Genomic DNA, 27,607 nt, shown 5'->3' with positions numbered 1-27,607 from the left:
AACATCTAAAAACATTTCTTCCAGAATCCGCCAGACCGAGCAAAACTCAAACTTTCGACAAATGCGCCGAGTTTGCACCGCCCTTCCTCGTCGACACCGCAATTGGGCAGCCACATAACCCGGTTGTTAACCAAAATCCTAACCAACTCCTCCTTTTGACCCGAACAAGTCATTTTTTCAATGTACATCCTAGCCGCGAAAGGCGCCACCTCGCTGATCGAAAATTCAGCATGCCTTTGATTGCTCACGATTCTGTTTGCAGGGACGGGGTTATGTGTAGAAACAAGTAATCCCAAGGCGGCATAAATTTGTACAAAGTCTGTGGCGTGGGTAAAATCGGCGTAAAGCCTCTTGTTCATGGGAAACGTTTCCGGATTGGCAGTAAGTGTGGTGTTGGTGCTGGTGGAATCTCGCACAGGTCTTTGTAATAACCTTGCGATAAGTTCGTTTACCCACCCTACTCCCAGTGACGGTGCTAACGGGTTGCCATAAAAGTAGGTATACCATTTCCTCTCGCTATGATAACGATTAAACGCCTGCCATTCCTGATTGTTAAAAATAGTGCAAATTGGCGATAAAACACCCGTTTTTGCGATAGTACCCATTGTGTCCATAGCACATAATTCCATAAGCTCAAAGACTTCTGTTACGACCAGACAAGTTGGGCCGGTACCAAAGAGGCCAGGTGGGGTCACACCCCTCCTGACGACATTCATCCAGAGAAATCACCGACCGGCAGGAACCGGATTACATAAGGGAAGGAACACGTGACATCACGTGATCGCCAAGAAAGGGATATGATTGATATGTCGCATATCAAGCATAGCAGAGCGAGTGATATGTCGGCTATGGAACATATCAAGCATATCGCGATCGGGACCACAGTCTATATAAGACGCACTCATTACCATGTAGATAGATTCGATTCTAGGATTGCTTAGCAGCAATCAAACTCTAGTTAACCTCAATACTTACTTGAGACCGATCATAACTTCACCCCAGTCATTGAGAATACCCAGTCACCCAGTCAAACGCTCAGTTGCTTCAACCCACTGTACTTTACCATAAGAACAGGTTACCCCGATACCTTGATCGTAACAACTTCTTCAATTGATAAATTTGCCCCTGGTAAATTTTGATTCATTCGTTTTGTAACTCTTGTTAAATGCCTTGTAAGCAATTCTTTTATAACCGAATGATCTGTGACTTCGTCGCGTTTGGGGCAGCTTCTATTATTCAAAGTGTTGTTATACTCTTTTCCGGCAGGAAGTTTAACCGTTGGATAAGGGAAATCATCTGGTCCAATTCGAGTTTTATCGGCTAAAGAAGCTAAATGGAAGCCGTAAGCCCATTTTTCACCGCTTTCAACAACACGTTCGGCTTCATCATAACGGATAAAAGGTTGGTTGTTTTTCGCCAAGCTCTGGTATCGTCGGTAAAAATGCATTCCTGCATTTATTGATTGGTGACGCCCAAGACCGTTTAAAGTTTCTAACGGGATGTTCGTTTTATAATTTTGAATGAATTCAAATCCTGGGCCATAATTGTTGACAGAAGATTGAATTCGTTGAAGTATAGTATTATATTTATTTCCGAGTGTCGGATACCGAGAGCCATGCCGAGTAAGAGATTGTACAAATGTAACCGTACAACCCGGTAAGGGAGTTGAGGGGTTGTATTCCGATGACATAGAATGGAAGGGTGAAAGGTGGCCCCAATTATATGTTATATCAGGGCGATATAAAAATCCACGATCTGGTGTATCGTAGTTGTTCAAATTAAAATGACTGTCGGCAGCAATCGCAGGCATAACTAAGCCGAAAAGAATAATAGAAATGGAGAGCACTTTTGAAAAGTATAAAGGTTGATTATAGTGTTTGGATAAAGAGACATCATGCTATATCGTGGCTTGTGATAAGTAAATTAACCTTGAATAAAATATATGTGCGAGTTAACCAGTTTATATAAACGTAGTAGAGATAAATTCTCAATTCCAACTTTTTAAAAGTTAAATACGAATACCTTCAGGATTTAATTTAGCTATTAATAGCCTTTGTAAGAAACGGTAGGATAAATTCCTAATTTTGTACCCAATATATTTTTAGCAGGGTGATATATAAATAATAACGTTGCGTACCCCCTGTTCGGCACCCCCCCTGTTCGGCACCCTGAAAATCTAACAACGAAATGCCTACTTTTATAAGGTGATTTAAATATAAAATTATCAACGGACAAAAATACAATCGTTTTCACGCTTCTCCGGTTCATTAACCTCTTCTTCATCAGCTAAAGGTTCCAAATTTTCTATATCCTTTTCCTGCAATCCAATAATGTTCTGTTTGTTAACCAAAAGCTCGTTTGGATCCGGAACCACCCTCCTCCTTTTAACCGGCCGTATTGCCTCCAGTTGTGCTTCCAATAAGCTGATTTTTTGCTGGGCGCTAGCCAAAAGGGTATCTTTAGCTTCGAAGCTTTTTTGGACTTTTGCAAATAAAAGACGTGAAGTAGCGTTGGTTTTGTTGGATTGGGAAAGTTTTTGCAGTTGAAATCGGACATCTCGGGTCGTTTTAGGGGTTTTCCAAATAAGTAAAGACGGGTCGTTAATTTTTTGGGCTGGGCTTTCCGGTGTTTTATCCCTTTGCAAACCGTTGTTTTTATCTTTTATAACGTTGGCATTGCTATTTTCTAACAAAAAAGGGCTTAAAAGTGGTTTAACCAAGTTTACCGGCCATAACCCCGTTGTACGCCAACCAGATTGAATGGTTTTTGCTATAAATGCTTTTAATCTGGCTTTTCGATAACAAAGTAGGAAATTTCGTTTTCCAATAATTGTTGAACAGCAAAATTGGCTAACAAATCCAAGTTGACGTCGATAAGCTTCTTTTAACGGCCCAAAAACCGATAGATCCAATGGTTGGAGAACGTGTGACGAATGAGGGGGTAAATATAGGAGTTGAATATTGTTTTGCAAGCAAAGAAGCATAAATTCGTCCGTTATATGTGATCCATGGCCATCCAAAACTAATAACCGCTTTTCAGGGGTTAAAGGTTGGGTATACGGAATAAACACTTTTTTTAACCATTCGATAGCCGTTTCGTTATTTGTCCACCCGTTTTCGGTTGCGTGAAATTTCCAATTATCGAAAAGGCTTAAATCCGTCGGAAACCATTGTTGTTGTACGTTTTTTCCCTTAAATATAACAAGGGGAGGGAGGGCAACGCCCGTAGCCGATATACATTCGATTATAGTCGTCCAACCCCGCGTTCCGGGCTCTTTCCGTTGCAACGGCCGGATCCCGTTAAGCCCTAATACCAGGCCGTTAGATCCTTTACCTTCCATTATACCGGTTTCGTCCATATTCCAACGGTTTTCCGGTTTAATAGCGTTAATAACCGGGTTCGTAATATAAAGCCACCAAGATTTAATTACCTCCGTAGTAGCGCCATTAACCCGGGCGTTATCTATTCGGCGGGGCCTTTGGGTTTTAAGGATTGGATAACGAGCCAAAAAACGAGTTATCCAACGTTTTCCAAGGCCTTTTGTCTCTCCGGCGGCTTGAAGAATTCGTTCGGCAAAAAAGCGTAATTCTTGATGCGTTGGCGGAAGCCCTAAAGCTGTTTGGGTAAGTACCCAATCAGCCAAATGCTTTTCCTGTTCCGTAGAAAGCCTTTGAAAAGGGCTTTGTGCTTTTTTATAAGCTTGAGAACCTTTAAGTCGACTTTGAAGTGTAGACCTAGGTATTCCCCATTTTCGGGAGGTTTTTGCAATTGGATTGCCATTATTGACGTCGTTAATTGCAGATATAAGCTGTTTTTCAGTATATTGCTTCATTGGAAAATGGAGAATCAAGATTAGAAAAAAGTAAATCCAAAAGTGAAAGATTCATCGAGATATTTATAATAGAAGTTGGAGGATAAAAATAAAAGTGTTGTTATTTTTGGGTGCCGAACAGGGGGGGTGCCGAACAGGGGGTACGCAACGTTATGGACGTTGCGATTTGCTACCTTAAATTCCCCGGCCGTACATTTCTGTATTTGGCCGAAAGGCCGAGGCTAATGTACCACGGTAACAGGCGAAAAAAACCAACCCTTGTTACTGTATATTGTTACGATCAAGGTATCGGCTAACCTGTTCTTATGGTAAAGTACAGTGGGTTGAAGCAACTGAGCGTCTGACTGGGTAACTGGATATTCTCAATGACGGGGGTGAAGTTATGATCGGTCTCAAGTAAGTATTGAGGTTAACTAGAGCTTGATTGCTGCTTAGCAGTACTAACTTCGAATCTATCTACGTGGTAGTGAGCGTGTCTTATAGGCTATGTCCCAAGTGGGATCATTGTGATCACTTCGTTATTCCAAAGATCCATTTCCTTAGATCTCGATCTCTCTTGGCGTCACAGTACGTCACGTGACTATTTGCTTAGGTAATCATGGCCTTGCCGGTTGGTGTTTCTCCTGGACGAGTGTCGTCAGGAGTGGTGTAACCCCACCTGGTCTCCCTGGTACCGGCTCAACTCTCTGGTCGTACCAAACAGGACGGGAAACGGAGGCTAGAAAAGTACGACTCGGTAGGAAATATAAATGGAACAAACGCTTTTGATTGCGTCGGGGTGAATCCTTCGAAATGGATACTGCCGAGGCCGTTCTAAATTGAAGGAGTGATATTGAGATATTCGTGTTCAACCAATGGGCCGCTACCCGGACTACCAGCTTTTGCAGTTGCTTGTAAGCCCGTGAGGTTTTTCTTTCCATTAGCACCCCTGAGCTAATAATAATTGGGTAGAAGAAAGGTCCCAGGGATCGGTAAGTTCGACGTTTGCGTCTGCTGCTTCCATCAAAGTGGCTTGGGCTTTGTCCCGAGATGAATTTTTGTTTATTGCGACTATTTGAGCGTTTTCATGTTACCTAGATGCTGCGGTCGATACCGAAAAGTCGGGTCTTGGGGTCCCGTGCGGGTCACGGGCCGAGAGGTGGGAGTAGATATGCTTTCAGGGCCGTTCGGACCGTTGTCGTTGGGGTATGTATCGATCTGGGGCTCGGCCTCCACGTTTTAATCTGCCTAGCTAGATATTGCTTTTATAAATGCTCGGGAGATTTGGTCGTGGTGGGCGGCGTATTAGCGAAGCGCGGCTCTGCAAAAGTCTTCGTGGCCCAGAGTAGGCCGGTTTCCGCAATGGCTGCATGCGCGGCTCGTTGGTCGGACCGGGGCCAGCAGTCTGGATCGCATGGCTTCCGTCATTTCCGGATCCGTGAATCTGTTTGGGTTTTGGATTGGTAATATGTTAAGCCATTTCCGGCCCAGACAGCTTGCGTTTTCTACTCAAGCTTTTTGCTTCGCGCCTATGAAACCGTTCCGGCAATGCACGAGGGTTCTATTGATTAGCAGGCGTAAGACTTGAATATGAACTCAATTCATTTTCACCCAGGATTGTTTGCTTTCTGTATGAATCATAAAAGAATGAGATGGAGAAAAGCTTCCTGTCTCTCCATAACCTTGCCCTCGCAAGTAAATAAATATATAAGCTAATCTTCAAGCATACCAGTGTACTGACTACCTAACATAACTTAAACTTTTGACGGCATTGCCATCAAACCGTATCAAGATTCGGAGTGTCGAGAAACCCATACTGTCCCTGTTAAAAACAACCCCGAATTTATCAATGATTGTTTTCTTTGCTCTTTTTATCTGCCAAATTTAAAATTCGAGCTACTATTTTGGTTTGGCTGATATAGAGAGCCGCACAATCTTCTTGAAAAAAAAGCTTCAATCACCGCATCGAGCCCATCGGATCTTAGTTCAATCGGCCCCAGCCAGGCTGGCTTAAAGTCTTCAACAAAGTTTTTTTTTCACGTGTCAGCATCTAGACCAACCTTAATTTCAGATGCGTCTATCATTCGAATCACATTTATCGTCGAGGTCTCCTGTAGACAGCGCCATCTCTTGATTCATCTTAGGACCCCACTTGAGGCTTCGATCATAACTGTAACCAAGATACGTTGAAAACAACCGCTCATCAACAATTTTTAGCTTTCGCTAAAATGCCTTGTCTGGATTTATTTTAGGGTAACGGCACGATACCAGTCGGTATAATAACAATGGTTCCCTACGGATATGGCCCTTCACAAAGCTTGGAAGTTTACGGCTACTCCAAACGGCTACTCCAAACGGCTACTCCAAACGGCTACTCCGAACGGCTGGCCCGATAACGATACCGCCTTCGGGTGGTTCAAAACCATCCTTTTTGCCAAACGCTATACCGAAAACCTCAGGGGCACTAGGTTGCTGATTATTGACGGTCATAGATCACGTGCCACCCCGGAATTTACGGCCGAATGTTTCGAAAATAACGTCTTTCTCATTTAGCTTCAGGCCCATGCATCTCATATCCTTTAACCCTCGATTTAGCCGTGTTTTCAACCCCGAAAGAGACCTACCGACGTCGGCTTTCGGAAGTAGGTCAATGTAAAGCAAATGTGTTATAACGTTGCGTACCCCCTGTTCGGCACCCCCCCTGTTCGGCACCCAAAAATAACAACACTTTTATTTTTATCCTCCAACTTCTATTATAAATATCTCGATGAATCTTTCACTTTTGGATTTACCTTTTTCTAATCTTAATTCTCCATTTTCCAATGAAGCAATATACTGAAAACCAGCTTATATCTGCAATTAACGACGTCAATAATGGCGATCCAATTGCAAAAACCTCCCGAAAATGGGGAATACCTAGGTCTACACTTCAAAGTCGACTTAAAGGTTCTCAAGCTTATAAAAAAGCACAAAGCCCTTTTCAAAGGCTTTCTACGGAACAGGAAAAGCATTTGGCTGATTGGGTACTTACCCAAACAGCTTTAGGGCTTCCGCCAACGCATCAAGAATTACGCTTTTTTGCCGAACGAATTCTTCAAGCCGCCGGAGAGACAAAAGGCCTTGGAAAACGTTGGATAACTCGTTTTTTGGCTCGTTATCCAATCCTTAAAACCCAAAGGCCCCGCCGAATAGATAACGCCCGGGTTAATGGCGCTACTACGGAGGTAATTAAATCTTGGTGGCTTTATATTACGAACCCGGTTATTAACGCTATTAAACCGGAAAACCGTTGGAATATGGACGAAACCGGTATAATGGAAGGTAAAGGATCTAACGGCCTGGTATTAGGGCTTAACGGGATCCGGCCGTTGCAACGGAAAGAGCCCGGAACGCGGGGTTGGACGACTATAATCGAATGTATATCGGCTACGGGCGTTGCCCTCCCTCCCCTTGTTATATTTAAGGGAAAAAACGTACAACAACAATGGTTTCCGACGGATTTAAGCCTTTTCGATAATTGGAAATTTCACGCAACCGAAAANGTGTATTAGGCGCTATCGACGAAAATTCTAAACTGAAGAGAAGAGAGAAATTACAATCGACGACGCGCTCAAGAGACGCGCTTAAATCCGGAGGTAGTGGATCCTTGTCCGATCCCTGGCTCGGTGTGGAGCCGAGTCGTGATTCTGAGGGTAGGTCTAGGGGCCTGATCCTCACAGATTTATCGGTTTTTGGGCCGTTAAAAGAAGCTTATCGACGTCAACTTGGATTTGTTAGCCAATTTTGCTGTTCAACATTTATTGGAAAACGAAATTTCCTACTTTTTTATCGAAAAGCCAGATTAAAAGCATTTATAGCAAAAACCATTCAATCTGGTTGGCGTACAACGGGGTTATGGCCGGTAAACTTGGTTAAACCACTTTTAAGCCCTTTTTTGTTATAAAATAGTAATGCCAACGTTATAAAAGATAAAAACAACGGTTTGCAAAGGGATAAAACACCGGAAAGCCCAGCCCAAAAAATTAACGACCCGTCTTTACTTATTTGGAAAACCCCTAAAACGACCCGAAATGTCCGATTTCAACTGCAAAAACTTTCCCAATCCAACAAAACCAACGCTACTTCACGTCTTTTATTTGCAAAAGTCCAAAAAAGCTTCGAAGCCAAAGATACCCTTTTGGCTAGCGCCCAGCAAAAAATCAGCTTATTGGAAGCACAACTGGAGGCAATACGGCCGGTTAAAAGGAGGAGGGTGGTTCCGGATCCAAACGAGCTTTTGGTTAACAAACATAACATTATTGGATTGCAGGAAAATGATATAGAAAATTTGGAACCTTTAGCTGATGAAGAAGAGGTTAATGAACCGGAGAAGCGTGTAAACTATTGTATTTTTGTCCGTTGATAATTTTATATTTAAATCATTTTATAAAAATAGGCTGTCACGAAAGCGATCCCAAAGAGACAAGGCTGCAATATAGGGGCGATTCTATTCGAAGATCTAAAGCTAAGTGTAAAGGAAGAAGAAAGGCACGCAGTGCCAATCGCGTACACGCGCCTAAGCGAACAAATAACAAACTCACCCTGGCGCCTTGTCACGTGAGGTGGAGCTAGTCACGGTTGGCAGTCGCCCAGGCACGCCACTCCGTAACAAAGTGGAGGTGATTTCGCCAATTCCGCGACCGACACTCCGTTATAATTAATTAAATAGAAATCGTAAAAATAAACGATTTGCACATTGGGTATAGGAATTAATATAAAAACTAACAGCGATTTAATTTTTATTTTTAACGTTTAAATCCACGGAATTTGCATGGGGGAAGGGGTGTTTTTCAAGTGGAGGTTGGTTTTTTAATAAATTTTGGAATTTTTCGATTTTCTGTCACGGCCAGGCATACATTGGAGAACCTCAGTGTATTAGGCGCTATCGACGAAAATTCTAAACTGAAGAGAAGAGAGAAATTACAATCGACGACGCGCTCAAGAGACGCGCTTAAATCCGGAGGTAGTGGATCCTTGTCCGATCCCTGGCTCGGTGTGGAGCCGAGTCGTGATTCTGAGGGTAGGTCTAGGGGCCTGATCCTCACATTACCCCCCTCTAAGGCCTGATCGACGTAGGCGGTCAGAGTCTTGAGTTTGTCACGTGTGTCTCCTCGGGGCCTTCCTCCGCTCTCGTGTCTTTTTCGCATCGTGCTCGGCAACATTGTCCTCGGGTCCGTCCTCCGCAAAAACATCCTCTGCTGCGCTCCTGATCCACTGTTGCAAATTTACCGGAGGTCCTGCTGCGTCGGGGTACTCCCTGTGAAAGGTATCCAGCAGTACTGGTGAGTTTTTCAAGTCGCGGGCCTCATACCATGTCTCATCAGGGTCGAGTCCGACCCACGATACCTGATATTGCAACGTCTTCTTTCGTCCGAATAGACGTGAGGCCAACACTTGCTCCACCTCCCACTCCGGTTCTCCGTTAATTTCGACCGGTGGTTCCAGCTTTTGATACTGCTGAGGTAATGGATCCGTTGCTGCCTTGCGCAGTCGGCTGGCGTGGAACAGCTTACTACCTTTATACCAGGCAGGGGTGTCGAGAATGAAGCTGTGACCCTTTTCCTCGAGAATCGTCCATGGTCCTGCATTTTGCGAGTCCAACTTGGTCGTAGGAGCTTCTGTGGAAAACCCCTTTTTGCTAACGTAAACCGCATCTCCCACCGTAAAGTCGACCGGTCGCCGTTTCTTGTTAGCCTGCCTCTGTTGCTCTATTTGCGCCCCGAGTCCGTTGTTGCGGGCCAGTTCCTGAGCTTGCCGGGCTTGGCGGACCATTTCCAGCGCCTTTTGTTGCTGACCGATCTCCAGGTCTTTTTCGGGTAAAGGTAGAGAGAGCGGGTCTCTAGGGCGAGCTCCTGTTTCTGCTTCGATCGGTGCCATGCCGATAGAGGCGTGAACGGACGAGTTGTGGCCGAAGTCGAAGGCGGGAATATGCCGTCGCCAATTCGTTTGGTATTTGTCTACATAAAAGCGCATTTTCTGATCCAATTTAGCGTTGGTAATTTCGACGCTGCCCTGACTTTGAGGGTGGCGGGCGCTTCCATGTTTATGCTTTGTTCCTGTCAACTCGTTTAAAGTGTTTAGGAACTCGGATATAAACGGTCCGGCGTTGTCGGAAAGCCATAAGTCGGGGACGCCTTTCCAACGGTACACGGTCTGATAATACCGCATGGCCAAGGTCTCCGCGGTGTCCGTCTTCTTTCCCGGTAGGGTGGCCAAAAGTTTGGTTAGTCGGCAGATAAAAACCCAGACGTAATCGTAGCCTTCTTTATCCTTGGGCATAGCTTTGCCGTCTACCATCACGTGCTGCCAACACCGTCTAGGGATCTCCAGTGGGTGCAGCAGCCCAGGCGTCTTATCATGTCGTACCTTGTTGCGTTGACATTCGCGACAATTCTTAATGTAGCGTTTGACGTCTCGATTTCGGTCGGGCCACCAGTAATCTCTTTTCAGGCGGCTCAGGGTTTTGTTCTGGCCTCCATGGCCGAAGATCTTGGGCTCATGAGCTTCGCGGATGAGAGCCGTTCTTAAGGAGATCTTGCCATCCTGGGTAGTCTCGGGTACCGTTAACAGACTGTCATGGCGACCTAGGTTCTGTTTTAGGTTCTCTTCCAGGATAAGGGCCACTAGGTCAGCTCCTTGAGGTGCGGAGGGTTCCAAGTTGTTAATGGTTGGAAGAGGTTCGCCGGGTCGGGAGTCGATCTTTTCTGGAGGGATTAGTGCAATGGTGCGGTCTAACACAGCTCGGGCCTTGACCGTAGGGCTGTCGATGGTTTTGCGCGAAAGGGCATCGGCTGCCACATTATCCTTGCCGGGACGGTATTTAAAGGTGATGTCGAAATTGGCCAGGTAATCTGCCCATCGTATCTGGCGCGCGGACAAAAGTTTCTTGGTTGACCAATAAATCAGGGCCTGGTGATCGGTAAAAACACAAAACTTGGTACCTAACAGGGCTGGTTCGAAGTCCTTCAGCGTATTGATTACAGCCAATAGTTCCTGATCCTGAATCGGATAGTTTTGTTCAGCAGGGGACATGATTTTGGACGAATAGCCGATTGGCTTCCAGCTGCCATCGTCCTGTTGCTGCCACACGACACCGGCGGTGGCCCTGCCACTGGCGTCGGTGTCCATCCGGACAGGCATACCGGGTTTAAAGAAACTCATCACGGGGGCGGTGACCACCAGTTCTTTCAAAGCTTCAAAAGCGGCCTTCTGCTCGGGGCCTTTTTCGAACGGGACTCCCTTTCTCAATAATCGGGTCAGAGGTTCTGCTTGTTCGCTGGCGTGATGGCAGAACGTCCGGACGAAATTACATAAGCCTAGGAAGGATCGTACGGCGGAAACGGAGGTGACGTCGTCCCATTGCCAGCTGGTGATGGCTTCGACCTTTTTGGGGTCGATGCGGATACCTTTACCGATCTCTAGAAGTAAACCTAGGTATTCGATTTCGAAAACGCCGAAACTTGACTTTTTAATATCGCCTTGGAGTCCGGCTTTGTGCAGCCTGTAAATAACCTCCTCGGTTTGCTCAAAGTGGACTTGCTCCGATTTATCCTCGGTATAAATCAACACGTCGTCTGCGTAGGCGCTCGCGAAAGCGTCCAGCAGTTCATTAAGCTGAGCGTTGATAAAAGCTTGGAACCAGGCGGGTCCGACCTTCAGTCCAAAGGGTAGGACCTTCCACTGAAATGTGCCTTGTCGGGTTTTGAACGCCGTTAAATACCGTGACTTCGGATCCATTAGCAATCTGTTAAAAGCTCGAATAATGTCGATCTTGGTCATCCTCCGGGCTTTTCCACACTTGCTCAACGTCCCGGCCACGTCGGGGGCAAGTACTTGTCGTCCTTTGATGAATTTGTTTACCCATCGGTAATCCACACAAAAACGTTGCTCCTTCGATTGCGGTTTAGGAACGAACAAAGTTGAAGCTGCGGTCTCCTCCATTGTCCGTTCAATAAAATCAATCCTCAGAAGTTCGTCGATGGTTTCCTTTTCCAACTCCATCATCGCGAAAGGGGTCGAATAGCGGGCTGGCCTCCCCTCCAAAGGTTTCTCGAGTTCCAAAACCACGTCGAAACCGGGTCGGCTAGGCGGGAGAATCGTCGACGCCTTTTTGGAAAAGAAACCCTCAAGGTGGGCAAGTGCTTTGGGTAATTTGGCTCGTACTTGCGCGATGTGCTCCGGGTCTTCGTCTGCAGGGAATGGAATGGGACGTCCATCGTGAGTCTTGTTCCACTGCAGGGCTGATACCGCATTCAGGCTGGTCGTAGGCGTGTCGTTTACTGGTACCAACGGTATAGGCTCCGTGGGTAACGGGGATCGTTTCCATCGATCTTGACGAGGGTCGTTAAGGAGGGCACAAATATTAGCTGGCAGGCCTTTGTTGGAAACGGTCTTTGGGATGGTCGGGAAGGCGCTAATTTCTGCGATTTGAGCCTGGTTTCCGTTTTGGCGTTTAGGGCCTTGAAGTATCTTGCGGACCTGGATGCGACGGTCTTCTTGTTCCATCTTGCGGTCCCGGCGGACTGCGTCAGCTTGGGCCTCGAGGTCCAGAGGCGGATTTGAACGTCGTACAACGATTGCGGGTGAGTATTGGGCCATGGCGGGCAGGTCGTTGGGCCAAACGAAGCTGCGGGTAGCTGGGAATAAGCCTACTCGATATTTCGTCCACCATTCTTGTCCGATAAACACATCGTGTGCCGTTTCGAGGAGGATGAATTTCTGCCGTGGGAATTGTCGTCCGTCGATTTGCAAAGTGAGCCGAAGGTATTCGGTGGCTCTTGCGGTGACCTTCCGGTTAAAATCTCCAAAATCCAAAGGTTTTGGGAGCTTTTTGATAGGTAGCTCTAAACGTTGGGCGACCTTTTTCGCGAGGCTCGGTCGAATGGATAAATACACATCTGCTCCAGTGTCACAGAGAGCTTGGGCGTTGAGACCACGACCTTTGTCTTGCAATTGAATGGGAGCAAGGAAGGTGTTTAATTTGGGTGATCTATCGATTTTAGCTATCTGAGGCATGCAGACTGCCGAGGAGACTTCCGGCAGCCTTAGCAGTTTTCCGAATCCGACGAAGATGAGCTGTGGCCGGATCGTTCACGAGCCTCTCGATCGCCTTCGTGTTGAAGGGCGAGAACGGCGGCGATGTGAGCGGCCTTTTGGGGGCAATTGCGTGCCAGGTGCCCGGCTTCTTTGCAAAGGAAGCATCTACCCTCAGTGACCAATTTGGCGTCTTCTCTGCTGGGCGACTTCGGGGCGTCAATGGTCTGTGTGCGGGTTTGGTTCTTGGCTTCCTGGCTGTGCCGGCGATTCTCGCGTCGACGCTGTTTGCGTTCGGCGCTGGCTGAACGCTCACGGCGCTCTTCCCTCTTTTTGCGGTTCTCGCGGAGCTCCTCCCAAGCGCGTTGTTGGGCCAGCGCCGAGTTCGCAACTTCTCCGGCAAAGGTCTCGTACGAGATATTTGGGTCTTTGGATAGGCTGAAAAGCTGGGGGTTCAGGTTGGCAGGAATGTGCTCATAGAGAACCAACTTGCGTTCCGTTTTGGCAATGTTGGCTTTATCGGCTAGGCTGTTAACCTTGCCAATAAACTGGTGGATGTCTGTTGACTTGTCCGACAGACTAAACTTCAGGTGACGAAGCTCCTCACGGGCTTTGGAGGCTTGATTGTCATCGTGGTAAACAGCGGCTAGGGTCGCGACCATTTCGGCCGCGCTGCTGAAAGGCATAATGGTGGATTCATAGCGGCCTTGGATAAGGTCGTTGGCAAGCCCTTCAGTGAGGGAATTGATCACCGCCATGCGGCTTCTTTCTGTTTTATAAGTTTCGTCGTCCTCTACAAATTTATCTGCGATTTTGGTGATCCATTTATCAAAACGATCCTTATCACCATCAAACATGCCGGGGTCGATGCCGGCTTTACGTGCCGTCCTGTCGTAGGCAGGGTTTTTAGCATTTTGGTTACTTCCGTAAGGCTCAAATGCTGTCCGGGCAGCGATACCATGGGGCTTAAACTCAGCCCCTCCAAAGGCGCTGTTCAAAGGCGTAATACCGCGGGTTTGACGGGTGGCATTGTTACTCCGGGTGGCAAGCTGGTCTTTAAGTTGGGCAATGGTGGCCAAAAGATCTTGCAGCTGTGATTGAGTGATGGTAGCCTGGCCGGTTGTGCTTTCGCTTTCGTCTGCCATTTCGCTTCTCATTTGGGCGGCAGGCGAGGGCGCTCTGCTTGGAGATTTCGGAATTTCGTTCCTGCCGTCTGACGTTTTGGCAGAAGGTTGGTGGGGAGGGCTTCGCGCCTCTCCTGGGTGCTCAGAAACTGACTCGTACTCGTACGATCCGTCAACTTCGATGCTGTCGACTGGCTGATCTTGCTCTGTGTCGGATTGGGGCTCAACGGGCTCTTCAGGCTCTGTGTTGGCGCTGGTAGGAGCGGGCTCTACTGGCTCTGGGCTCACTGGGGCAACTGTAATCTCTCCGTTTTGGTCCGAGTCTTCGGTGTTGGGAGTAGCAGTGCCGGAAGCCAAATTATCTGGCTTTGCTGAGTTTGCGTTTGTCACGCGTTGGGATTGGCGAATCGGTGGGCCGTAATTCTTACGCGGCGACATTGATTTCGCGAATGGTGTCTTCTGTGGCCTAGTTTACCGTCGTGCACAGCCGACGTGGTGAACGATTGAATGAAGGGATTGAACGATATATTTTAATTGCTTCACCAGCAAATCATAGTGAGTTTAGAATTATGTCACGGCCAGGCATACATTGGAGAACCTCAGTGTATTAGGCGCTATCGACGAAAATTCTAAACTGAAGAGAAGAGAGAAATTACAATCGACGACGCGCTCAAGAGACGCGCTTAAATCCGGAGGTAGTGGATCCTTGTCCGATCCCTGGCTCGGTGTGGAGCCGAGTCGTGATTCTGAGGGTAGGTCTAGGGGCCTGATCCTCACATACTCAAAGAAAATGTGAGGATCAGGCCCCTAGACCTACCCTCAGAATCACGACTCGGCTCCACACCGAGCCAGGGATCGGACAAGGATCCACTACCTCCGGATTTAAGCGCGTCTCTTGAGCGCGTCGTCGATTGTAATTTCTCTCTTCTCTTCAGTTTAGAATTTTCGTCGATAGCGCCTAATACACTGAGGTTCTCCAATGTATGCCTGGCCGTGACAGAGTATATTTTTATTTTTGGTTGAAATTTAAAAGTTTTTGCACGTGGGGGGTAATATATATTATATATTTATGGTTATAAATTTTGGTTATAATATTATATAATATAACCCAATAAATAACGGTGTTACGGAGTGGCGTGCCTGGGCGACTGCCAACCGTGACTAGCTCCACCTCACGTGACAAGGCGCCAGGGTGAGTTTGTTATTTGTTCGCTTAGGCGCGTGTACGCGATTGGCACTGCGTGCCTTTCTTCTTCCTTTACACTTAGCTTTAGATCTTCGAATAGAATCGCCCCTATATTGCAGCCTTGTCTCTTTGGGATCGCTTTCGTGACACGAACCTCCCTGATCAGATACGCAAATTGAATCAGACGCCCCACAGACAGTGACCTGTGCAAGTTCGCAACCCCAATGTGCTTCAAAGGTATAACAGTCAAACTTTTAGCAGTGACAACCTCAATAAATTTTAACTGTGGTACTTTTGGTACATGCAGCAAAAGAAAGAGATGTCATTCGGATATCATTCAGAAACGGGGTGTATAATAGGAAGCCTCCATGATCAATTGTGTCTGCTGCAAGAGGATATACTGGGGAGCCATTAAGAACAGAAGGAGCTACAGTACCTGGGCACTTCGCTTGCACCGGGAGGCTGAGGACAAACACTCGGAAACACGTCCGGCTCCCTGGGACTTTTTTGAGCCCAATCAACCGCGAGAGCCCAGACCGGGTTTTTTTGAAGCCGCTCAGGCTGGGTTGGGGCGTTGGTGGCTGCCTTTATTTCCTGTGATTTGCCAACGCGGTTGGGTGGGGTTTTTTCGGAAGATATCGTGGCGCTGGGGTATGGAACTGGGTTAAAATGGATTTGGGTCGGACTCCTTCCTATTGGCTTTTCCCTCCGCCGAGCCTTTTGAAAGGGTAATTTGGGGTGGCATTCCGGCAGTTAGCTAGGAAACATAGGAGAGCAACGAGTTTCGGTTGTCAGTCTGTGAACAGAAGCCAAGCCGATGCAAAGGAGTTGATATGGGAAAAGGAGGAGATGGCAGATTTTTTGCTAGAAACGGATGGTTTCCGAGCCAGAACTCCTTGGTTAGAAGTACCGAGAAGTACAACAGTCAGAATCTAGCAAGCTTCTCTGTGCAAAACTTTGACTGCTATACTTTTGAAGCACATTAGGGGTGGGAACCTGCAAGCCACATCCGATAGATTGAAAAAAAGACTTTTAGCCGAGTTTACCCCTTGTCGTACTCATCAAATAGCGCCTGGTACTTCTTCCGCGTAGCCTTATCCCCTGCCCAGACGTCCATGGCCACAGCGTTATCGTCGTTGCAATAGCCTACGACAGAAGTACGTATCGGTGAGGGGCTAGAGTTCTGCATCCGTGACAGTACGACGCATTGTAAAGAAATGCTGCGCACTGCCAGCAGAAGAGGGACAGGCAGCAATGCAACCCAACAATCACTAAAAGCGCCGGAAAAATTCTAGATTGCGAATAAGCACGGTGGTGTGATGTGATTGGCGACAGGACGAAAGTAGAGAGGACGAAAGTAGAGAGTCGTGGGATTGAAGCCAGGCCTTGGACATAATAAGGGCTGTTACACTGGTTCTCTTCGGTCAGGTAGGTTTCGTAAGGGGTAGGGTGTATGCCGGGTTTGTTCCTATTTGCCTTGCCCTCCACTCAGCTTATTGGGAGGATGAATTGAGGTAGCATTGCGGCAATCAACTGGGTTACATTATGTCAATCTGCACTTTACAAGATTGTATACCCTATCTGGTTTACAAATGAGGTATAGTTTGGCAAAAGGAGGCCATGCACTGGGCGGATATGCATTGAACTTCTTTGTTAGCGCGCTGTAGACTTACAACAGAATTCGGCCATCCGTTGTTGTTGTTTTTGTTTCTCCCCCACCTTCCCGATTTTGCTAGCTTTGGTGGACTTTGCCTTTACGCAGCAATACCGGGTGGACTAATGAGCATCCCGTAAAAGGCTCAAAAGTATGCATGGCACCAAACAGAAAGGCTTCGTCAATTCGCGAACAACGAGCGCCCAGTTCGCTTGTTTTCAAAGGTGCTTAGGAGCCAAAGTAGGTATGACTAATTGATGTTCCGGGCGTCCTGCGACGCAGTATCTCGATAACCATGTGCCAGTCCTGTTGGCCGCCTCCATAGCCGGCTGCTCGAAAGCGGACGCACAGTTGATTATAAAACAGTAATCGACCTTTGTCCCCGACGAAGAAGACCTTGGGAGGTGGGAGGAAACTGTCGTCCGAGCTTGGGCTGTTATCTATGATGTCCAACCAGCAACGCACCCATAAATTTCCTCATTTGTACAAGACATTTCAGGAATCCTTGAACCCAAGACTGCACTGCTATGAGTCAATGTCCGGAAAGACTGCGCCCAAAAGCTCAGGATAACTTGGGATGGCATTCCGGTACTTAACTAGGATACGTTCATCTCGATCCGCGCCTAGGTAGAGAAAATGAGGTCATGGAGCCTCTCAGGCGTACTAACGCTTGTCATCTTTGGGCACGATATCAATCGGCAAAAGAACCATTCTTTGGTAGCACGCTGCAATGTCACAACCCTTACAATCGCGTTGGCGAACCATAGAAAATCAGGGCAGCCACCAACGCCCTAAACCAGCCTGAGTGGTTTCGAGACCCGGTCTGTCGCTGCTGATTGGGCTCAAACATTTCCGAAGAGAGGCTGGACGTCTTCCCAAAGTGTTCGTCCTCGGCCTCCCCAAAATTACATTGCCGTTTCCGGTTTTTGGTCACGCAGAAAGTGCGACCCAAGTACGCAAATACTTTTTGCGCTGTTCGAGTGCGATGACATCTTAACCAGTCTAATGCTAACTTGCGTAAAAGGGGAGGGGATGGTGGGTAAAAACCATAGAAGCATGAGCACAAACAATGTTGGGTTATGCCTGTATTTAGGAGCTATTCATAAACCAGGTCTTAAAGGGGGCCCAGATAGGGAAATATGAGTGAGTCCCAGTATAGCCTTTGAGCTGGTAGAGCGGCCAATATGATCAGGTCGGCACAGCCAAACCAGCCTTTTGAGAAAGCTCTGGCCGTGTTGAGGATTTACATCCTGGGCCATCTCCATGTCATCCGGCGCCAGTTGCTTTTTCATCATTGTCAACGTCCATTTCTTCCGGGACCTTTATTTACGTCCTGTCATTGTCCCGTACAACACGCCAATTTCGATAAGTTATGCGTCCAAAATGGTGATATTCAGGGAATGTGGGAGTTCTGGCAATCCAGACAAACATCGGTATATTTCACTGACCCATATCGCCTAGGTTTATGTTATGAAGCGAGGAAAGCACCCTGTAAACCTATTTCCACCTGGTATTCCTTAGTAGCAATATCAGCCTTTTGCGAGCTTGATTGGGTTAATTCTGTGTCACGTAAGTCGAAGGGATGTGCAATTAGCTTGACTGAGGCTTCAGTCCTACGTCTGAAGTCCCCCCTGGTAGAGCAGAAATTAATTACTTGGCACGCAGGAATATTAACCTGTTTTGGTTGTGCATGAGACGGTGCCGAGATTGTTGAAAGATACCGCGCATGAAAGTATACGTCACTTTGCAACACTACATGCAAGCGTTCAATTGCTAGGCTCCGCCCCACTTCCAAACTGATGTATACTTTATGGTCAAGTATTGTTGATCGTCAACAGCAAAACCCCTGCCACCTGAAAAAGTGTTAGTCGCCTTCCTATTTTATTCATCCGTCGATCTGCGGCCGAGTCCACCACCTTTGTCAACTGTGCTAATTATTTCAAATCTAGTGCAGCAACGAATATTCTTTGTTGCTTTCGCCCAAGAAAAACGCGGAAATCCCGAAATTCTTTACACCAATGAGGAGCTAAGTTCTTAATCAAGTACGCCAACCGGAATAGCCGTACACATTTTTGTGTGCCGACCACCAACGTAGGACGGCAAAGGCTTACAGCATGTTCTAGAATACACCCTTTCCTGTATATAAGTAAGGGACAGCTGCACCGGGTCATCAGAAGAGCTACAACCACAACTTTCCACATATATCTAACGACCATATACCCGGCACAAAAGTTCAAAATTATCCAGATCCACCTACATGTCATCTCATAAACTACTCATAGAAATGAAATTCGCAGGCAATCCAAAAGCACAGGCTGGTCATCAGGTTACGTTCAGCCCGCAAACGTTTGATACAAATATGCAAAATCATTCAGAAAGGCAATCACCATCTTCACAGGACATAAAACAACACGGCTTCTCGAGCAAGTCGAAAATCGCTTTAGACGACTGGACTCAGGCCGGAGATCTAGGAGAGAGGAGGCGCATTGAAAATAGCGTTGTGCAGCGGAATTATCGTACGCATACATCCGTTTCAACCGAAGAATGACGTTTTGAGTATTTGGCTGACCATTATAATAGGGCGCAAGATCACAGAGAGGAACGACCTGGGTTTGCATAATCTTAAGTACGCTAGGAACGATCAGCAAAGCCCTGAGGCGTGTGAGGTAGATTCATCGCGAGCTCCGCACTCGGTGATCCAAAGCAGCACCGGTAGTTTCCCGGCTGGACCCCGCAGGATCTTCACAACACAGGATAGTCACATCACCCACCTGGAGGCCGCGACGCACGCATTTCAAGTTGCCATAACAGGCTCGCAAATCGAAGCAGAGACATTGCCGTGCCCGCAGTCAACATCCCTAGTGGCGCAACAGGTACCCCGGGTGGACTTTACGCAACCGGCTTGCATGCAGCTCGGATATCAAGCACAAAACGGGGCTGGAAAAGTATGCGACATCGATCCTGACCATAGTTACTCGCCAGGAAGTGACCGTGATCCAAACCTTATTTCCACCTTTAGGTTGGATAAGACAGCGGCTTTGCAAAAAATAGATAAAAAACACAAGCTATGTTACCGCCGAATCTCTGTTGCTTGTGGTAAGTCGTTGTGTCGGTCGGCCAGCAACGGATTTTTTAGACTGTGTTTCAAAACTGACTAAAAGTCCTTATTTCCCCGCCCGAAAAGCAGTGCAGGAAGCGAAAAATCAGGTGCATTGTTTCTCTCGAGGACTCTAAAGATTGCAGCAACTGTATCCGGTTAAATAATGTCTGCACCTTCACAGCAAAAGCCCGACCTGTGCCCGAACATAAGGGGAAGCCAACTTTTCCGAATACTCAAAACATTGCAAGTTGGATAGGAGCAAACGTCAGCCAAACGACCACTGAACTATGCAATCTGTACGCTCCTAATGCATACGCCGACGCTACCACCTGGCTGCCCGGCGACACGATATGCGGACAACCTTCCGTGCCTATTGCAGATGCCACATCACCTGCTTCTTTCCCGGTTCAAACCATAGACCAAAACCAACCATCCTTACTTATCGAACCACAAAAGCCTCTTACTACAACACCTTGCAACCTTACAACCTACCCATATATTTTATCTAATCCCCAAAGTCAAACGACTTTCTGGGCTTTCCAAGGGCTGTATTTGCAAGAATACCGGTCCGCATACGGGACAACGACGTTAGGATTACATTCAAATTATAAGTGAGCTAGTTCCTTTTTGTGTAATGATCTCTTACAAGGCTAAAGGATAACACTACCGCAGTTATAACAACCTCCAACCACAGGGCCAGTTATATCAGAAACAGGTACCCGAAATTATCAATACCAACACGATATCAATTGCAAATCCCGAATTGTCGGTAACTCAGCATATACAACAGCAAAACACAACACCCAACGTCCAAATGGTGAACCGGCCCAAACTGCAATGTTGGGAGCATGGATGCAACGGTCGCAGCTTTTCATCGTTCAGCAACCTTTTAAGGCACCAACGAAAGAAGTCAGGTCAAGCCACGAAGGTAACCTGCCCAAACTGCGGAACTGAGTTCACACGAGCGGCGGCAAGGAACCTTCATCAAGAAAACGGCAAATGTAAACCGCAGCCCAGCACATAATCTCCGTGGTTTGAAAAGCTCTGTTGTTCGACAATTCAGCGAGTAAACTTTATACCCAAAGCTTTGCACTCCTTTAATCATCCACCTTTATACGTAAATATATTTTCCATTTTTCAATGCTTAAAGTGTGCAATGGGAGAGAAAAACTGTATTATTTTACTAGGTCTTTGATGTTTCCTTTCGAGTTATGTTTTTACGTTTAAATTTGGGATATTACAATACGGCATGCTCTTATGGGCATCGTGCCTTAAACTGTGACTGTCGCCTTACCGGCACAATCTGAGCCCAATCTTCTAAGGTTCAGGCAAGCTTTAATGCTCGATGGGGAGCTGGAGACACGATTGAGTAAACTCAACACTTATTTCAACAAATACCTAACGTATAAAGGGTAGTAACGAGGAAATGCCGAAAATGTAACTGTTGACCGAGATGCAAAGCGGGTAAAAAGAAAATCCAACCGACGACGAGGAGCACCAGGACGAAAATATTGATTTACATAACCCAGCGCCAGGTTGTCGAGTAATTTTCAGCAAAGGCGCCACCGATAACGGGGCCAAGCAGTAGACCGATAGCAAAGCCGACGCCGATTAGGGCCTGGCCACGGGGGGCTTCGATGGGTGTGGAGAAAGTGTAATTGTAGAACATCATGCCAAAGTTCAGGATTAAGGTTAACAACACTGTTTTTTGCTGTAGATGAAATAGCCTGTAGAGAACAGAAATACCCTTGGTTTGACCCGGCACCCCCAATTCCAATAATAGCCCTCCCGAGCACGACGAGATCCATACTTGTCGCAGCTCCCGCGACGGCAGCACCCGCCATCCAGATGCAAGCGTAGATGTGAACATGCCACCTCACATCACCAAACATGTACAGCCTGCGGCAAAGCGGCACGACGCAGGAGTTTACGGCTGCATAACCGATGGCGACCCAGGTGAGCAGTTCGACTTTACCAAAGTCGGCCACGATGGGCACCTGGATGCTGGCAACGTTGCCGACGTCGTGGCCGAGCAGCATGGCACTGATGAAACTAAACAGCTGCACCAGCGGCCACTTATACACAGACCACCTTTGTCTGTTGGGCGTCACAGGTTAGACAGAGCCGACGGCAACTTGCATGGCAATGCGTTACTTATCAAATTCAGCCAAGGCAATAAAACTGCGAGTACCCGTTCGCTGAGACTGCAATGTTGCCACCTCTGGACAATGAAAAATGTGCTTTGAAGCCTAGTATCAATGCACGCCCTGACTAATGAGATGAAAATAGAAAATATGATCCGGATGTCAGCTCCCCTAAGATCAAACATACCCGCACTAACAATATAATGACATTGTTGTTGACAGAGATCCTGGGAAATTCACATCATCCGGCGCAAGTTCTTTTTCATCCTTTTCACCATCTCTTCGTTAACAAGGGTGGTGTGCAATCATTTCCGATACTGTAACATTGAGGTAGAATATGGTCCAGCCCGGTGTGATGTATGATAACGGCCCTTTCGACAAATCGAACTACTCATCTTAAACCCATAGTCACCCTTCGTCGGTCCATCCCACATCCTCTTCAAATGTGCCATCTCGTGAGACAAACACTCGTCGAGTGCAAAGGACTCGACAATAGGCTCGAGCAAAATATACAGAAATAGCAAAGCCAGCTATATGCCCATTTTCCCACCTTTTTGCACACCAACAACGATTATAAAAAAACGACTACCTACAATACCTGCTGAAGAAATTTTCCCTAAAAAGCTTACGGTTTACCAAACCTAGTTTCAAACCTATATCACGGATGTATAGAAAGGGTTCGAGAATGACAGAAATTCTTAAAAAGTTTAAATGCCTGGGGGCAGTGGGGATCATCTCTGTTTGTTCGTTGGAGTGGCTTTGCCACATCGTTCGAAATTGCCAAACCCCTCCCTATTCCCTGCATATTTTAACCTGGCAGGGTCGCTCAGCATCTGCTTCCGAGTGATTTCTCTCGCTTGGTTTTTAAAGTCGTAGCCTGGGCCCGGAAGGCGTCTACAATAAAGATGTTCTTCGCTAATAGGTACGATATGTAACCAAAAACGACCTTGCTACCATTTTTACTTGACCTTAGACTCCCAATTGAGACTCCCCTCTGCCACGAAGTGAGTACAGCAGTTCTGTACTAGACCCTCAAAACCCTCAAAACAAGTCTTGCAGTACGTTAAGCCAAGATACACAGCGAGATCTCATTACGCTAAGATCCGGAATCGTACCCCTTTTTTCTACACATCGCACTTCTCAATTGTATAAATTTCATATGTCTCCCGCATGTCGGGACTCTCTGTCCCAAATTCTCGTCCTCAACCTCTGCCCTCCCATTCTATCCTCTACCTTCGCTCAACACCTGCCAAAAGAAACGGTAAGGTTCAACCTGGACCTCCCCTTAAGATTCAAGGACAGAGCCTAACTCTTTTATTAGTTACACCCCAGCATAAACGTGCTATTTTGCCAACATGATCATGCAAACCATCCAACCGAGTTTGATGCACGACGCATACGACACGACCGGTGTGCCCAAACCGCCGCCACCGAAGCCCCGTTAAGACACTGTTCTCTTTCGTGATAAGGTCTTTCATATTCTGTACATAAAGGAACGAAAATGGGAAATGAGCTACCAAGCCCAATCAAATGTCATTTAAATAAGTTGGGAGGATGTACCCGAACCATGGACGGAGGGCAGATAAGCTCTGTTGGTATTTTAACCTTTGTTTTCATACCGCTGATACGCTTTTGGTCAAATCTAGCTGTTGGTTTCAATTTTTGTATAGGCATTGTTGATATGGAATATGTTCTTTTCTTGCCGCTTTTCGAAAAACCAGATATTACGCCCTCAAGATGCGATCTTCGTGTAACCAAGGCCCCGTAACTTGTTTTGGCGCATATATTATTAGTGCAACAAAAGCTTTTTCACGTTTTCAAATACCTTACGGATGGATTGAAAAGGCGGTATAATGGATCCGAAATGGGTGGTTTATCGTTTAAGGGCGGTTTATAATTTTATATCGGGCCGAACAACTTTCCACCTCAGTGCCATGGAAAGTAAGAGAGAAGCGGGGAAGACGCCGCGGTGTTGATGAAGATGAAGAAGCATCCAGCGCCAGCTGACGTGCGGATGTGAACAGAGGGCAGTACCACCATTTTAGTGCCTTAACAAGCTGCGGTGGATAACGTTTTAAGGTTTACCCTTATTACTAGTTTTGCAGAATTTGGCGTGTGACGGATATTGTGGCGTAGCCCTCAAGTCTACCCGTTTTCTATAAATATGAGCGAGGCGGTAATTGCAGTTAAAAAGCCCGCTCGCATATTTGGTCCCCAAAACTACATTCTCTGCTACATTACGCGAGGCTTCCCATACTTTTCCGCGTCCCACCCAGTCTTTTAATCACCATCAAATCCAAGTCACTCACCATTCAAATTACACCAAATAGCTGCTACAAGCCATACACGACAAAAGATGTCTTCGAGCGGATTAAATTGCCGAGACAACAGCGGATTTGGCGGGAGCTTATCGGGATGGGACCAAATCCTGTCTCAGGCCTCCGCCATTGGCATAATTTATCGAGACTCTCCGGTAAGAGCTTTATGCTACCCAATATATAAAATTTTGAACTCAAAAGATGACCACAGTCCGGATATCCGCCTGACACACCGTTCTGGACAGCCTAAGGAAGGCTCCTCGTACTTTTCGTCCTCCCGGACAAACCGCAGTGGTAGCAACCGCGGTGGCCACTCATCTGCTGAATCCAAAGGTGGACGTTGAGAGGGAGAGAGAGAGAGAGCAGTTAGAAGGAGATTCGCAGCTTGAGGCGATCCAGCAAGCTCGGCACGATGCTTTGGTTAAATGATTTTTCGTATCAGCCGCTGGTACCACGCCTTAGATCTCAGACATACATGTTTGCCTCAAAAGACCGTCAGCTTTGTCGAGGAATCAAAAATCCTAATTGTTTACAACCTGCCAGGAGCCTTTGAACTTCAAACATTTAAGCACCATGGTCTGGTACACCCAAATGACAGGAGCTATGTATCGCTGCAATAGAGTTTCTTTTGGATAACTAACTACAAAAGTCTCAAAACCCGACTTTGTGGTATTAAAACCTACCCGTTATAAGCCATTACAGTGTTGAATGCATTCCAATGTTTCCCTTTGTCTTTGGCTTGTAGATGAAGCTTCAAGACTGACAAACGGAGTAGTGGTGCTGAACCTCAGAAACCTATTCCTAGGCACTCTCCGTGTGCAATTTGACCTTAACTCCCGTTCCAGAGCACATTGTGGCCGTCACATTGTGCTTCGCATTCTGCTCTGGTTCCCAGCTTCCTATCCGGTCGAATCGTTGCAACAGCCTCATGACCACGTACGCAGTTTTGGTCAGTGCCGACTGTTGGCCGGGGCAGATTTGAGGTCCTCCACCAAACTAAACAAGCGGGGCAGAAACGGGTTAAGTCATCATTTATAAACGCGAAACAAGTACGAAAGAAAAACACAAGAATAAAAAGCAAACCGACCGGTATAAACTCCCACCCACGCCTTTTCCCTCCCACTGAGTCGCGCCGTTTCGTTGATAACCTGTTGCAAGTAACGACAACCTTTAAGGCCTTTAAACGTAATAGCTCGGCCAGGGTCCTCATCGACCGATCCACCAAACTGCTCGAGCACGACCTGTCTCAGCTTTAGGCCTACTTCGGACGTGTGTAAGACTATTAGCACAACTTCAAAACGGTGAAGACCCACTTTGGCATTTAAGCAGAAAGGGGGAAGCTGAAAACACAGTGTCGTCGCTATAATAACTTCGGATCCGGCTGTAAAAGCGACAATGTGTCGTAGCTTTTCAAAGCTATACAACCTGTATGCAGTAGCAATAAGTAAGATGGCTGGCTAAGAGTTGTCCCCGGCCTGCGACAAATCAAAGGTCTGGGCTGGCAGTGGTAAGGAAGCCTAATTAAAGCACAGAAATGTATAAGTCAGAGAATGATAGAAATTGTTTTATGCGAGTTTTTGCATTCGAACCGGGATATAGGCTCCATCATAGTTATGATTTTTCGCTTTAATTAGAGCAACCTTGCAGCCCGAAGGAAGCCCTTGGCAACTCCAATGAGTGGTTACGGAGCTCATTTACCTTATTTGTAACCTATTTCGGTAAAACCGGAAGGTGCAGAAAAGCGCGATTGAACTGCCTTACCGCTACAGGTGACCGGGAACACCAAGGTATTTGAGCCGAATGACCAACCAGCTAACGTTGGGCTCCACATCTCCGACCCCCCTAAAGTCCGGCCCCTAAAAATATCTACTCAGCCACGTCAACCCTTTGTTTTATTTTATAAATATCTAGACGAATTTTTCACTTTAGAACTTGATTTTTGAAGATTCTTGCTCCGAACTTTCCAATGAAACAGTACACTGAAAATCAGCTTCTTGCTGCCATTTCTGACATAAGAAATGGCAAATCAGTTCACAAAACCTCGCAAAAATGGGGTATTCCTCGGAGTACCCTTCACGATCGTTTAAAGGGGGCCCAGTCAATTCAACAAGCGAAAAGATTTTGTCAAAGGCTTTCACAGGAGCAGGAGACCTATTTGGCAGATTGGGTACTTGCGCAGGCCGCGTTAGGCCTTCCGCCAACGCATCAAGAACTACGCTATTTTGCGGAACGAATTCTTCAGGCCGCCGGAGAAAGAAAAAGCCTTGGGAAACATTGGGTTAGCCGTTTTATAGCCCGATATCCAATTTTGAAAACCCAAAGGCCCCGGCGAATAGAAAATGCCCGGGTTAATGGGGCTACAACCGAGGTAATTAAATCTTGGTGGTCCTATTTGAAAAATCCCGTTATCGATACTATAAAACCGGCCAACCGTTGGAATATGGACGAAACAGGTATAATGGAAGGCAAAGGATCTAATGGCCTGGTGTTAGGGCGTAATAAAATCCGGCCATTACAGCGAAAAGAGCCTGGAACGCGGGGTTGGACGAGCATAATCGAATGTGTATCAGCTACGGGGGCTGTTATACCTCCCCTCGTTATATTGAAGGGGAAAAACGTACAGCAACAATGGTTTCCAGCTGATTTAAGTCCTTTCGATACCTGGCAATTTCATGCAACCGAAAACGGGTGGACAAATAATGAAACAGGTATCGAATGGTTAAAAAAGGTGTTTATTCCAAATACCCAACCTTTAACTCCTGAAAAGCGTTTATTAGTTCTCGACGGCCACGGATCACACGTCACCGACGAGTTTATGCTTATTTGCCTCCAAAATAATATTCAGCTTTTATATTTACCTCCTCATTCGTCGCACGTTCTTCAACCGTTGGATTTATCGGTTTTTGGGCCGTTAAAGGAAGCTTATCGACGTCAACTGGGATTTGTAAACCAGTTTTGCTGTTCAACGGTTGTTGGGAAACGAAACTTTCTACTTTGCTATCGAAAAGCCAGATCAAAAGCATTTATAGCAAAAACCATTCAATCTGGTTGGCGTACGACGGGGTTATGGCCGGTGAACTTGGCAAAACCACTTTTAAACCCTTTTTTATTAGAAAATAGCAACGCCAACGTCGAAAAAGGTAAAAATAACGGCTTCCAAAGGGATAAAACACCGGAAAATCCAACCCAAAAAATTAA

General features: G+C 46.6%; 3 protein-coding genes across 3 annotated transcripts; 1 reads left to right on the top strand and 2 right to left on the bottom strand.

The window, feature by feature from the left end:
- Window positions 1–5: 5 nt before the first annotated feature.
- Window positions 6–1,845, bottom strand: PgNI_12345 (uncharacterized protein; the record flags this gene model as incomplete). Its single annotated transcript, XM_031132295.1, has 2 exons — window positions 1,193–1,845; window positions 6–545 (listed from the first exon to the last, which is right to left on the bottom strand). The coding sequence occupies exons 1-2, from the start codon at window positions 1,808–1,810 to the stop codon at window positions 6–8; spliced, it is 1,158 nt and encodes a 385-aa protein (XP_030976281.1). The 5' UTR covers window positions 1,811–1,845.
- A 17,286-nt stretch (window positions 1,846–19,131) lies between these two features.
- Window positions 19,132–20,971, top strand: PgNI_12344 (uncharacterized protein; the record flags this gene model as incomplete). Its single annotated transcript, XM_031132294.1, has 5 exons — window positions 19,132–19,363; window positions 19,428–19,473; window positions 19,819–19,943; window positions 20,009–20,558; window positions 20,620–20,971. The coding sequence occupies 5 exons, from the start codon at window positions 19,132–19,134 to the stop codon at window positions 20,969–20,971; spliced, it is 1,305 nt and encodes a 434-aa protein (XP_030976256.1).
- A 4,388-nt stretch (window positions 20,972–25,359) lies between these two features.
- PgNI_12343 (uncharacterized protein) lies at window positions 25,360–25,619 on the bottom strand (the record flags this gene model as incomplete). The annotated part of the gene is made up of 2 exons (XM_031132293.1): window positions 25,360–25,405; window positions 25,513–25,619. The coding sequence occupies 2 exons, from the start codon at window positions 25,617–25,619 to the stop codon at window positions 25,360–25,362; spliced, it is 153 nt and encodes a 50-aa protein (XP_030976282.1).
- Between the last annotated feature and the right edge of the window lie 1,988 nt (window positions 25,620–27,607).

Source organism: Pyricularia grisea (assembly GCF_004355905.1).
Source record: "Pyricularia grisea strain NI907 chromosome Unknown Pyricularia_grisea_NI907_Scaffold_11, whole genome shotgun sequence".
Taxonomy (NCBI): Eukaryota; Fungi; Ascomycota; class Sordariomycetes; order Magnaporthales; family Pyriculariaceae; genus Pyricularia; species Pyricularia grisea.
Note: the sequence above shows the minus strand (reverse complement) of the source record. Positions and strands in the feature narration are given on the sequence as shown.